The 14,853-nt window shown below is 36.1% G+C and overlaps 1 protein-coding gene across 1 annotated transcript in view; it reads left to right on the forward strand.

Annotated features, from left to right (window-relative positions):
• LOC121429394 (hyalin-like) overlaps positions 1–14,152 on the forward strand; it is a 42,163-nt gene extending 28,011 nt beyond the window's left edge. Inside the window, exons 11-17 of the mRNA XM_041626374.1 lie at positions 1,017–1,259; positions 2,057–2,173; positions 3,292–3,419; positions 6,101–6,305; positions 10,984–11,127; positions 13,130–13,260; positions 13,697–14,152. Coding sequence (XP_041482308.1) covers positions 1,017–1,259; positions 2,057–2,173; positions 3,292–3,419; positions 6,101–6,305; positions 10,984–11,127; positions 13,130–13,260; positions 13,697–13,837 — 1,109 coding nt within the window. The 3' untranslated portion in view covers positions 13,838–14,152. The remainder of the gene's footprint in view (positions 1–1,016; positions 1,260–2,056; positions 2,174–3,291; positions 3,420–6,100; positions 6,306–10,983; positions 11,128–13,129; positions 13,261–13,696) is intronic.
• Positions 14,153–14,853: the final 701 nt, after the last annotated feature.

Below are 14,853 nucleotides of genomic sequence, written 5' to 3' on the forward strand. Positions count from 1 at the left end.
TTTAACATTGGTACAGATGCAAATGACGATATAACTGTCGAAAAATATTTCCGCTTGAGTGAGCACCACTTACTTTTGAAAAGTTAGTGAAAAATGATTTTCGCAGAATTTTTAAATAGTTATGCGAATAAAAGTAGACCTTAATCATGAAGAACACGTGGCATTTAGCTAGTAAAATTGATTTGAAGATATCTTTTACCATTTTAATTTTTTTTCCTTGCCCAAAACACTTCGAAGATTGCATCGCGCCCACTCCCCCAAACACCGAGGCAATCGTGACGATATTTGCTTTACACTGAGCTGTGATTTACATGAAATGGCTTAAGCTTGATTTTCATTTTGTAAATCATTGTCAAGCTTGGAAAAGGTGTGGAGAAACAAGTATTAAATAAAAAATGAAATGTGAACCCACTTTGAATGATAAAAACTTAGTGAAAAAATGCTGGAGATGTCTGATATAAACTTTTGTTCAGATTTAGTTGTGTCCTCAGATCCAGCTGGCACAAACAGGGTAAAGGTTGTGCTTACTAAGTGTTGAAATTTCAATTTGGGTGGCAAAATTGTTCCAAAATGTTTCAATGATTTAAAGTGCAAAGGAAATGCGTGAGAAATGTTTCGCAGGGTAGATTTGATTTCGCCCTTTCTCCTTGACACAGCGTGAAACGAGCATTTCTGCGCAAACAGATTTCTGCGAGCTTTACAAAAATGGACAGTGCTCACTCAAATGTAACATTCTGTCAAAACTTTTACTTGCATTTGATAGATAAGACCCAAACCTAAGATTATATGTGAAAAAAAATACCCACATGTTGTATATTTTGTAATTCCCATGGCTTTTTCAAAGTGTAACTTGATTTTTTTTTAAATATATATATATATATATACATACATATATGTGTGTGTGTGTGTGTGTGTGTGTGGTGATAAGGCTTGATTTTTAAAGACTTTCTCATGAAAAAAAAATATTTTTGTTGCAACTCCATTATTTCTACCTTTCAATCATGTTTTGTATTAAGATAATGAGGCCCCGGTCATCACCAATTGCCCGTCCGCTCAGACTAAAACGTCAGAGGTTGGAGCTGAAACAGCAACAGTTCATTGGCCCGAGCCCATTGAATCTGATAATTCCGGAAATGTGACATTGGATTTAAGTCATGACAGCGGAGATTCATTCCCCATAGGCCAGACGGTGGTCACATACACAGCGCGAGATTTAAGTGGGAACGTGGCAACATGTACCTTCGTTATATTGGTAACGGGTAAGTGCATGAGAGAAAAAAGGGGGGCCTTTTACGATTTGAAGGGGGGTGTTTCACTAAGATTTAAGTCCGGTTTAGAGTCGCACTCAAATTCAAGTGGCGTGTGGTAAATAACACATCACCGCATTGGTCAAATCATGCACAGAGAATGCGCGCCACTTAGTATCGGCAAGACTTCAAGTTACACTTATATCTTTATAACCCCCCCCCCCCCCCGATTTCTATTAATTTGAACAATTTGCGAACAACTTTTGGTAACTTTCTGTTGAAAGCATACTGGGAAAGGATATGATTTGAATAAAGAGGAAAAAAGTTTTTTAAAAAAGGGAAAATTGCTACACATAGTGAATTGTGAATTATAGCATTAAACGATGACGCTATCCATCATGAATATCCAATGAATATTCCCGTTTTTCACCTATACATTATCTTATGATGAAATCTTATAAATTATTACATTTTATTCCTTTTCCACACATATCTCCAAAGAAGCATATCATCTACAGGACTACCAATACAACATCCACAATATACGCTCTTATTGAGGTTTCAAACATGAATAGATATTTTAGTCACATGTTACCATAAATTTAATATACAAATAACGAATGGGAATGAGTGCGATTATCCAAGACTTTGCATAAGGTGAAATATAGATGCTCTATATTCAACTAGGCGTAGCCGAGCTGAATAGAATGTCTCCTTCTTTCGCCGAATGCGAAATGTCGCACTATTGCGCGAATATACGCTATTATTTTCATCAATCTCGTTTGACTTAATTACTGTATCTCGCCTAGCTCCACCTGGGTGTATAAACGATGGTGAATGCGGAGAAGCAGAAACTTGTGTGCAGAGTGAATGCCAATGCGCAACCGGCTTCATTCGACTCAACGGTGCCAACAGTACTTGTACAGGTGAGATGTAATTTTTTTCAAGCATCCCCCGTTTCCTTTCAAGGCCTCCATCAATTTCACGTAACCTTATGTATATTTATGTACGTGTGCGTGTATACAATTATAATAATAATAAAATGATGATATAGGATGACTTCCATGGCGAAGTGTTTTATGGTGATGTTTTGTTGTTACTCGACATCACATGAAATTTACTCAAATTACGGCACAAATTTTGCGTGTGAAAGGCTTGAATTGTAAGACATCTGTGGGGAGCGGGGCTCACATGACCGTTTAAGCACTTTCGTAGATAATTCATTTGTTCTGTACTCACATACCGACTTCACTCGGAAATTCGAAGTCAAATCAAAGTTTTCGAGTGAGCGGGTAAAGGTCCGATGATTCTAAAGACAAATTGCAATCATCATTACAATGATTCAAGAGTCACGTGTGAAAAGACCCTACATTTTAACGAATGCAATTTTTAAAAAGATTTAAGCAGTTGTTGAATTCGAGGAGGAAGAGTTGAATAATGAAATTGCCTCTGGAGTCCTGCTGGGAAACCTATTAATTAAACTTGGCTTGAACCTGGATTGTTTCAGTGAACCCCAAAACAGCAATATATATATACATGTATATGTGTGTGTGTATACATATATATATATTTATTTATATTCAATCATATTTTGCATTTATTACTATCAATCTCAGCTTATGTTTGTGATTTTTTTCATAATTATCATTACCATAATCACTATTTTATTCAATGTCTTCTATAGGTTTGTAACATTACATTATCATTGTAATCTTCAGTAGAGTGATAATTATTTCATTTTTTTTAAATTAGTATCATTGTCAATGATATAAATTTCCCCATCAGTAGAAGTATTCAGAATTAGACTCCAGATCTTTTAGTTGATATCTAAACATTTTCATTTTAATTTCTTATTTTGTTTCCCATCAGTTCAGGAACTCTTACAGCGCAGACGAAAGTGTGTATTACTTTATCATTGCATAACATTTCTATTATTATTATCATTGTTGTTATTGTTATCATTATCTTTATCATTGTTAATATTGTTATTATGAACGCAGTTATAAATGCTCCCATTAACATTGTTTGAAATTTTCTTTCGCAGCTGTGAACATGTATTCAATACAAGTAACGGCCCTCGCGGAGAACGACGTCGAGTATCAATTCTCGGCCGAGTTGAATGACCCCAATTCTCCCGCTTTCCAAGAAGTCGCCAATTCCTTCATAGTCGTGGTATGTCTAGACCTATTTGCGTCTTTTCCTCTGTGTCTTTCTTTCTCTATCTTTTCACTCCTTTATTTTCTATTTTTACACGGGCAAGTTCCCCCAGATTTTCGCAAAATATGCCGGCACTAATATACCTAGTATCTTGGCTACTTTTTAAGTGATCTGACCCAATCAGACCAAAACATAATAACTGAAGACATACCGATACAGATGCTAGGCCAATAGAGTATGATAGGGCAACATCAATAGTCAGTTTGTGTCGTTATGGGATTGTCTCTGTGTGCGCCCTCATGCTTATGTGTGTGTGTGCAGGGGTTGGCTGGTCCAGCTTTTGCCACTTTAGCTAAACACCAAGAGAAATTAAGCGTTTGACGATGTACCATGAATAAGTAAGATGGAAAGTAAGGCAACAACTTGCCAGGAATACATCCTTTTAAAAAATATGGCAAATTTCTTGCAGCTTGCTGCAGGAATTCAGGATTCATTGACTGTGAAATAATCCCTGGAAAAGCTGTGCGCACCGGAATCGGTTGAGTAGCTCACCCGGGGTTATATAGGAGCGCCTTGAGCACCTAACAAGGTGGATACGTTGCGCTATGCAAATCCTATATTATTTTATTATTATTATTTAAAAACAATGCCTTTTTTACAATCTTATCAACAAAGTTCCTTAATATCCGTTCAGAATCGTTATCAGGGTCTTTTTCTAAATTGCATTTCTGTACATATATCGGTTATTATATCGCTTTGTCCTTGAGGGCCCTGAGATTTAAAAAAGAAATCATATGTGCAATATTTACAAAGAATACATCAAAATTGCGTACAGTATAACTAAGAAACCAGATTGATGATATCAATATTAGTTATATCAATGATATAATTAACATTTAAATTCAATCTAATAAATGACAAAACATGAATAAAAAGAACAAAGGGTACTGTGTGTTGTACTGTCCCTGAAATAATATAATCCAATAAAACCATACGAAAGGCTCCACTTTCTGAAGAGAAAAATGCTGCTAAATCATTTGTGGTCGATTTTAAATAAGTCAACAAGCAGCTGATAAATTTCTCAGTGGTCTAATACCACATACCTTTGGGCTAATCCCTTGTAAGTATGATGTTTAGATTACTGTTTGATATATAATATGCACCGTCTAAGCCCCATTATGCCTAATTCTCATTTGGTCTAAAGCCAAGTTCAATTTCCACTTCGCCTGATTCTCTAACATTGTCACTTAAAGATTTTAAACAGTTCGGCTGCTCTTGAAATTCCGTACATTAAAGGTTAGACTGTGGTCAAGGACAAATCTCAAGCATTATCAAATAAGATTGAATTCTAAATATATTGAAAACTTTAATCCATATTTAGATTGGTCCCTGATCGCAGTATATTTCAATCTAAGGAATTTCGAGAGTAACCGAAATAGATCCATGATATAATAAAAATTGGTAGAGTCCATCTACACAGTAGAGAAAATGGATGACCTGCTAGATGGAAATGTAAAAGACTTAACCAAATGGGTAGTAGTAGACGAACAGGTTGTAGAAGAAGTACAGTAGACGTCAAAAGTGAAGGGCCACCCTCAGATTTCAAATAAAATCATACAAAGCACTACATTCTGCATTCATTCAAATGCGTTCATACTGAATGGCAATGGCAACTCTGTCACATCATACAAGCATGTTTACAGCCTGTTTTGAATGAATTTCATATTATATTCAAATTGTATGAATGCATGCCATTAAACTTTGAAGGCGTGCATAAGATTTGTATATGTTTAAAACAACGGTTTTTTATAATTAGTTTATTGTGGGTTTCTCTGACAAAGCAACCAATAATATATGCAAACTGGATTTTAGTAGAAGCTTAGCAGTGATCGTACAACAAATTTTCACGATTGGTTGCATTTACTACAATGTACAATCGTAAAAATCAAGCAACAATCCATAGCTGTACTTTGTGTTATGGAACCCTGGGCGGATAAAAGTGGATAGAGGTAGAAGAGAAATGGAGAGGCGAGAAAGTGGTAGATAGAAAGTAAAGAGTAAAGTATCTTTCGGAAATTATGTAAACCAAAAAGAGTGGAAAGCTTGAGAAATAGGCAGGATTAGAGCTAGGAGGAGGCTGGTTGAGTTGGAGGGATGAGTAAAGATTGAGTAGATGAGAGTAAGCTGGCTTGAGTTAGAGAGAGGAGCAAAGGCGGGAGTAAGGATTCAATGTTTCAGGCAGGTTGATTGTCCGATTGACAGGTTGACTCTCTGCAGGTTGACATATTATTTGTTGCTCTATCACATAATCCTCTGAAAACCTTAGGGTTTGTAAAAAAAAATGCTTTAAATATAAATGTAATGCATACCTTTCAACTTGAAAGGTATACGTAAAATATGGATATGTTTTTTTTTAACCCGACTGGGATTTGACTGAAGTGCTATCAAAACTGTTTGCGTCATTTGACGGTATTGAGATAGCCCATAAGTATTAATACATTTGAATGAATGCAGAATGTAGTGTTTTGTATTATTTTCTATCAAATCTGAGGGTGGCCCCAAACTTTTGGTCTGTTCTATAGGACTAGACCATGTGGATGAGACGAAAAATTGAAACTCGACAAAGCGGGACCAGTCACAAATCTACCTAAACGGTTATGTATTTCTCATTTCTTGTTGCCATGGTTACTCTGTAGATGATGGAAAACACCCAGAACATTTATGATATTCAAGTCAATCAGATTATGAGCGGGAGTCTCATTTTTTTAGCCGACGTCACCACCGAGCCTTCTACAACGATGTCTCAACTTGAACAAGACATTCAGAATGCCATTCAAACTGGATCTGCAACGGCAGGGCCCACCACCATATTTTTTGTTCCCAACAACACAGTCATATCTGGTAAGTTTTTACCTTTTTGGGTAAAATTGTAAGAATGGTGGCTTATAATTCTTTGTAATGGGCATGTCCTCCGTTTCTAGAAGGGTTCTTTTTAATTAGTAGGTATTGACTAAAAAACCAAAAATAGAACCAGGTGCCATTACTAATTCAAACAATATCATTCACCTTTCTTACGATAGTCCATTCTTCTATATACACTTAATAAATTGATATTTCAAGGTTTACTCAATCCCGTTTCGACTCTTCTCATTATATTTTAGTACATTTTCTTTATTTTATATTTTATTTATGATAAATGGCTAGTTTCATCCAATGAGTTAACGATATACAGTCCCAGTTTATTGGTGGACATCTCCGTCCCCAGCTAAAAATTTTGGCCCGCATTCTGATAGCCTGGTTTGAATTAACCCGAGTCAAGTGTAGTAATAAACCGCCATATTTAAACCTAGATTTAAGTTTCGTATTCCAATAACAAGGTTTGAGTAAACCCTGGTCTAAGTGTGATAATCCTCAAAAAGATCAACTCGTGCAGGGAGATGCTTCAGCCTGGCTTAAATCCAACAAATCATGGCCAACAAATTTATGCCTATATTGCATTTCGAGCTACTTATTTATTTCAATTTTTTGGCTTTTTCAGAAATTGCCATGGTAACAGTATTTTATGGCCAAAATTTTGCCGTTTAAATATTTCATAAGTTTTCTATCAATTCTCCTGAAAGTTGCCTCATACATTGGTTTTTAGGAAAAGAAGGGCAAGACACATTTTTGCATGTGTCAAAAATTGTGTTGCCATAGTAACAACATATTATATAACGAAAATTAGGTGAAAATCTTGTACTTCGAACTCCCTCATCTGTTTTCAACCAATGCATATGAAATTTAGCGAACACGATGGTTTTGAGGTGAAGATCTGCAAGACATATATTTGTGTGTGTTAGAAACTGTGTTGCCATCGGAACAACATATGAAATAAAGAAATGTCTAAACAGCATCTTTTGAATTGAACTACTTCTTCATTTCATGACATAGGCCTATGCTCATTAAATTTAGAACACATAAGTTTTGAGCTAAAATAATCTGCGAGACACATTTTGTCATTTATCACATATTTGTTTGTATGGTAACAACACATTATGCCCCCCCCCCCCCCCCCCCAAAAAAAAGGGGGTGATACTCAGTATTAGCCAAAGTTTCGGCCATAGCTCAAGATAGTTGTCACAAATATTCAGACTTGGGGGTAAAGACATGCAAGACCTATTCAATATTTTGGAAACTGCATTATCGTGGTAACTAATAATGTAATGATGATAATGAAAGAAGTGTACATGTATTTGCAACTTTTTCATTAATTCTGGCACAAACCCTTTGTTTCCTTAGTCTTTTCAACTAATTGATAGTCAATTACGTCGGCCATGGCCTGCCCCCCCCCCAAAAAAAAAAAAAAACGCCTAGATAAATGGTTTTCATGTTTCAAACAAACGACAGAAGAAAACAAAAGGGTCAAAACTCCTAAGCATGAGTCTTAAATTCAATTATTTTAAATGAGGATTAGGAAAAGGCGGGGTAAGTTGTGAAACTTTTTGCATTTTGCTTGTTAGAATTGATATGAGTAATAATGTAGAAATAAGTAACTTTCCTTTAAATCTTATTCTTGGGAAATATTTTTCACCTATATAACTTTCTACCCCCACACTGAGAGTCATCATGACCTTTAAAAAAAACGATGTCAAATGGCTCAACTTGCCCCATCTTTGGGGTAAGTTATACCACCTTCTTGGGTAAGTTAAGCCACAAAACTATGTGCAAAATGAATCCGGGAAGAACCAGCATGTCATTTTTAAATGTAAAGTCTTTTTAGTTGCTAATTCTCTATAAATACAACATCCTCTAAAAGTAAAAGAACTGTCAAGTGAATTTGTTCCTTTCTGTCTGCATATGAAATTTAGCGAACACGATGGTTTTGAGGTGAAGATCTGCAAGACATATATTTGTGTGTGTTAGAAACTGTGTTGCCATGGGAACAACATATGAAATAAAGAAATGTCTAAACAGCATCTTTTGAATTGAACTACTTCTTCATTTCATGACATTGGCCTATGCTCATTAAATTTAGAACACATAAGTTTTGAGCTAAAATAATCTGCGAGACACATTTTGTCATTTATCACATATTTGTTTGTATGGTAACAACACATTATGCCCCCCCCCCCTCCCCCCCCAAAAAAAAAAGGGGGATACTCAGTATTAGCCAAAGTTTCGGCCATAGCTCAAGATAGTTGTCACAAATATTCAGACTTGGGGGTAAAGACATGCAAGATCTATTCAATATTTTGGAAACTGCATTATCGTGGTAACTAATAATGTAATGATGATAATGAAAGAAGTGTACATGTATTTGCAACTTTTTCATTAATTCTGGCACAAACCCTTTGTTTCCTTAGTCTTTTCAACTAATTGATAGTCAATTACGTCGGCCATGGCCTGCCCCCCCAAAAAAAAAAACGCCTAGATAAATGGTTTTCATGTTTCAAACAAACGACAGAAGAAAACAAAAGGGTCAAAACTCCTAAGCATGAGTCTTAAATTCAATTATTTTAAATGAGGATTAGGAAAAGGCGGGGTAGTTGTGAAACTTTTTGCATTTTGCTTGTTAGAATTGATATGAGTAATAATGTAGAAATAAGTAACTTTCCTTTAAATCTTATTCTTGGGAAATATTTTTCACCTATATAACTTTCTACCCCCACACTGAGAGTCATCATGACCTTTAAAAAAAACGATGTCAAATGGCTCAACTTGCCCCATCTTTGGGGTAAGTTATACCACCTTCTTGGATAAGTTAAGCCACAAAACTATGTGCAAAATGAATCCGGGAAGAACCAGCATGTCATTTTTAAATGTAAAGTCTTTTTAGTTGCTAATTCTCTATAAATACAACATCCTCTAAAAGTAAAAGAACTGTCAAGTGAATTTGTTCCTTTCTGTCTGCATATGAAATTTAGCGAACACGATGGTTTTGAGGTGAAGATCTGCAAGACATATATTTGTGTGTGTTAGAAACTGTGTTGCCATCGGAACAACATATGAAATAAAGAAATGTCTAAACAGCATCTTTTGAATTGAAGTACTTCTTCATTTCATGACATAGGCCTATGCTCATTAAATTTAGAACACATAAGTTTTGAGCTAAAATAATCTGCGAGACACATTTTGTCATTTATCACATATTTGTTTGTATGGTAACAACACATTATGCCCCCCCCCCCCCCCCCCCAAAAAAAGGGGGTGATACTCAGTATTAGCCAAAGTTTCGGCCATAGCTCAAGATAGTTGTCACAAATATTCAGACTTGGGGGTAAAGACATGCAAGATCTATTCAATATTTTGGAAACTGCATTATCGTGGTAACTAATAATGTAATGATGATAATGAAAGAAGTGTACATGTATTTGCAACTTTTTCATTAATTCTGGCACAAACCCTTTGTTTCCTTAGTCTTTTCAACTAATTGATAGTCAATTACGTCGGCCATGGCCTGCCCCCCCCCCAAAAAAAAAAAACGCCTAGATAAATGGTTTTCATGTTTCAAACAAACGACAGAAGAAAACAAAAGGGTCAAAACTCCTAAGCATAAGTCTTAAATTTCAATTATTTTAAATGAGGATTAGGAAAAGGCGGGGTAAGTTGTTAAACTTTTTTCATTTTGCTTGTTAGAATTGATATGAGTAATAATGTAGAAATAAGTAACTTTCCTTTAAATCTTATTCTTGGGAAATATTTTTCACCTATATAACTTTCTACCCCCACACTGAGAGTCATCATGACCTTTAAAAAAAACGATGTCAAATGGCTCAACTTGCCCCATCTTTGGGGTAAGTTATACCACCTTCTTGGGTAAGTTAAGCCACAAAACTATGTGCAAAATGAATCCGGGAAGAACCAGCATGTCATTTTTAAATGTAAAGTCTTTTTAGTTGCTAATTCTCTATAAATACAACATCCTCTAAAAGTAAAAGAACTGTCAAGTGAATTTGTTCCTTTCTGTCTGCATACCAATGTTTTTTAAGGGATTTTTTATTATTATACATTACCATATAAGAATTGCCTTGGCTCAACTTGACCCATGTTAGCTGGCTCAATTACCCCAGACCGAACTTAATGCGATATTTTCATATCCACACATTTGATATGCATCCATCATTTAAAAGACTATGACAGAATGAGAATCCATACGTGTACTAACAATATTGTTCTTATTTCGGGTAAGGGTTATGTAATGGGCCGTCAATATATGACACCACAATGTCTGACTCATTCATTATTGACCTGGGGTGGTGGGTCAACTTGCCCCTATGTTCGACTTACCCCTACCTTCCTTTATACATGGACAGGCATAACTTTCAAAACTAAACAGCATTTATCTGGTAACATGAAACGTCACATGCATGAAAGAGTCTAGACTTATCGGGCTAACTTGGTAAAATCTGTATTTCAATAAGACATTTAATATTGTCGAATTTGAATTCGATTTGCTGGACACTAAAAAACTGAACATTTTATAAAAGACTTTAGGAAATTTCAAGAAACTGCAATATGATGGGCTCCATATGCAGCGGAGTAGCCTACCTTTATGGAGAAAAGGGATAAAAAATGTTTTCATTATTGCGATATTCATTAGATATCAATGAATGTGCTAGCTCCACAACCAACGATTGTTCGCCAAATGCCGACTGCACCAACATGGATGGGTCTTACACCTGCACCTGTCACTATGGTCACACTGATTCATCACCGACTGGAGTTGGTCCCGGTAGAGTATGTGGTAAGATAAAGAAACTCGTTCATTTATCATCACACTTGCCCATTCACTCTATCAAATACTTCCGCTCTCACTCACTCTCTCACCCTAACTCGAACCTTTCCTCTCAATCACTCACCTTTACCATGCACATTCACTCTCACTCACCCATATTCAAACTCATCCACATACATTTCCTCTCCGCTCTGTCCTTATCTCAATTTATCTCAACTACCAACACTCACACACACTCAATCATTCTTATTCTCACCATGGACCTATATACTCGCCATCATTCAAACTAATTCTCGTTCACGAACAGGGTCGTTGTCTCTCACCAACCTCACACTCACACTCATTTACGTACACCCCCTCTCACCTGTTACACTCACATTCTCACTCGCCTACGCTCACGCACACTCATTCACCCTCATTTCCTCTCACTTGCCCTTCCACTCTTTATCACATTTACCCACACTCAGATCCACGCATAGGTAATCTCTCACTCACTCTCACACATCCTTGCATTCTCAATCGCCCTCACAATAATTCTCAAAAAGCACTCTGAAAAACCCTTTACACACACTTACTATCAATGTCACTGACCCTTTCACTTTCATACACTCGCCCTCACACTCATTCACCCTCATTCTCACTCGCCCTAACACTCATTCTGTCACCACTTACGCTCATGCATGCACACTTACTCTCCCACTTATTCTCGCTCACTCTTCCTTTCTCACACTTATTAATGCACTCCCACTTTACTCTCTCTAGCCCTCACTTGCACTCCTGCATTTGCCAAATTGATCAGAACCAATTCACGCACATTCTCTCACTTTTTTCAATGTTTTTAGTATATTTGGGCCATTTTGGGAAAAGCGTAGTGTAATACTACTTCAACTAATGATAATAATTTGAGAATAGCAATAACAGTAATAATATATTATTATGATATTTATACAAATATATGTTTCATAAAGCTGTTCGTAAGTTAAGAATGACTTTAAGAACGACTGGTGAATCTTTCTTCCGCGCAAAACCAATGAACAATGGTGAATGCTATTTACCGAAAGAAAGGATCACCAGTTGTTCTTAAAGTCGTTCTAAACTTATCTTAATCAAAGATAAATAACCCGCTGCCCTGACTAACCTACTTTTCTTGAAGCCACGCACTCGAAGCGCTTAACGCGTAGTAGTGCCTACACCGTGATGATCTGTGACGTCAATGATGGAATAGTGCACTATTCTATCCGTGACGTCACGGAATAGAAAATTTAATATCCTACATAGATTAAATCCTGTATAGTGATTGGTTCAAATAGCATCATGTGACAAATATATTTCAACTATGCTGTTGTGTGGCGTCAGACCTCGATATATATTTTTCGCTATAATATTCTGACGTCATTATTTCAGAAAGCTTGATATTTAGATAAATTCTGGGGCGCACCGGCCAGCGAGTTCTCGTGATGCGTCGGCGCAGGCACTAATCTGCGTTCCGCTGAGCGCCGTGGCTCGGAGAAAAGTAGGTAATTCAACACAAGTAACCGGACTTTGCAAGCGCAGTGCATAGATTTGGTTATAAATCACTAAAAGTAGGATATAAAAAAAATATATCAGGCGTTTAATTCGAAAGCATAGTGGAAATTATTAATCCTCGGTTGGACTGGCAAATCTACAATTTTCACTATTACTACTATGTACTATTATACATAGTAATTGCGAGACCAACTTCGGATGAATAATTCCACTATACTTTCTCAAAGCCTGATATATATGTTTATTATTCAGTGGGCGTTCATTTTCAACATCGTCGCAAAATAGTGAAAAATATCTTTGATCGCATGATGCTAAGTAAAACCAATCAGCACAAAGAATTTAATATAAGAAGGATATAATGAATACATTATTATTGTTATTATTATCATTATTCTTATTACTGTTTTTATTGTTATCATTATAATTATTATTATCATCATCATCATCATTATCATTACTTTGGGAAGATTTATTTTATTTTCAGAATTCACTTCCGCTGGTAGCGTGCTAGGTGTGGGCGGATTGGTTGGGCTTGCTGTAGGAGCCTGTGTTCTTGTTGTCGTATTCTTCTTATGCTGTCTCATTGCTATAAGAAGAACGAACTTCAAAGAGGAAGTAAGTATATAAATTTATCAATTAAAGGAAGTGTTTATCTATTGTTAGGCGTATTTATTTAACACTCAATGATTGCAGTTTTAATTTACGCAATTTATGAAAATTAATTGCAATTAGAATAGGTTTTATGCCTTAAACCTCATCCATTTCAACTAATGTTTTTATGATGAATGTCTCTTACATTTTAGCCAACACTAATCTAATTATGTTTCAGTTTGATTAAATATGGCTGTGTTTTGTAATAATCTTGCTGATAAAACAGCTCTGTAATATTTCTAGCTGCCTTCTTTAAAGGCGATTTTTTTTTCTCTCTTTATGTTCTGCTCCTACTTTAAAAAAAAAGAAAACTAGGAATGTTAGCCATGCAGGTATCAATATCGGAAGAAGGCAATTGTTATCACCTCACTGTTATTATCTCACTGTTTCTAATTCGTAGGCGTTGAGGAGAGATGACCCAGTTCGTCTATCGTCATTTAGTCCAAGACGCGAAGGTGGTGTCTTTCGGCATAATAGCGACAAGGGCAATTTCTTCCGCCCCTATATAGCCCCAGGTAACTCCCGGTCGGAATACATGTGATGATAAAGTGTCGTGCTCGTCTTAAATAATTCTTTAAAGGTTTCGTGACTTGAAAAATGTCACCATGAGAGAAAGTGTTGATTAAGTGTGAAGTCCTGACCTCGTTATATTTTTACTATGAAGATATTCTGACGTCATAAGTAAACGGATAAATGATCCAATCGTAAGGTAAAAGTAAGTCTCCAAGCAGTGGCTCACGTGATTCATGGCAAGGGGGGGGGGGGCGGCTGCTGACTATCTAGTTTTCTGAACATCTTGGGCCCGTTGTATAAAACTTTTTACCTGAGAAAACTCAGGTTGTTTTTACCGGAGTTTTTGGCCTGTGCTAAAGTCAATGGCGGAAATCAGACTAACCTTAGTTTTAAGTTTTTACCACAGTTTTCTCAGGTAAAAAGTTTTATGCAACAGGCTTCTTGTATGTATATAAACACATGAAAGCGCGAGGAGCGAGGATATTTTTTTTATTGCGTTGAGAACAGAGTCCATGAGAATGTTAAAATGCGTTATGTTGCTCGATCAGCAAATAACCTTTATTCATCCGGGGAATACTTGCGGACTGCCAAAGTTTCCCCCTCCCCTGGTAGATCGTAAAAACTTTCCTCGGTAGTTTTTGTATAAAAAGCTGACCTCAGAATTTTATTGCGATATTGATCATAAATTCTTTTCCTTTTCCAATTTTTTCTCTATTTTATTTTATTTTTTATTAATTTTTTTTTTTTTTTTTTGGGGGGGGGGCCAAATTTTACGTCATTGCAATAACGTCATAAAGGGAGAGTAAAGGCCTTTAGACTAAGACATCTGGATATATATATACTCAGCAAAGAAATTTCCTGGACACTTATAAAATTTGAAATATTCCATGTAGATATTTGATTAAAGGTAAATTATTGTATGTCATCATGGCTAGACAATATTCCTCTTCCAGTATGACATGACATTTTCATGTAAACAGTCATGCATGGGTGGTTATAAGCTCTAAACAATAGAAATGTCAGTAAAAGAAAATTGCAAGAATG

The sequence above is a fragment of the Lytechinus variegatus genome, chromosome 16 (assembly GCF_018143015.1).
Source record: "Lytechinus variegatus isolate NC3 chromosome 16, Lvar_3.0, whole genome shotgun sequence".
In the NCBI taxonomy this organism is placed as follows: Eukaryota; Metazoa; Echinodermata; class Echinoidea; order Temnopleuroida; family Toxopneustidae; genus Lytechinus; species Lytechinus variegatus.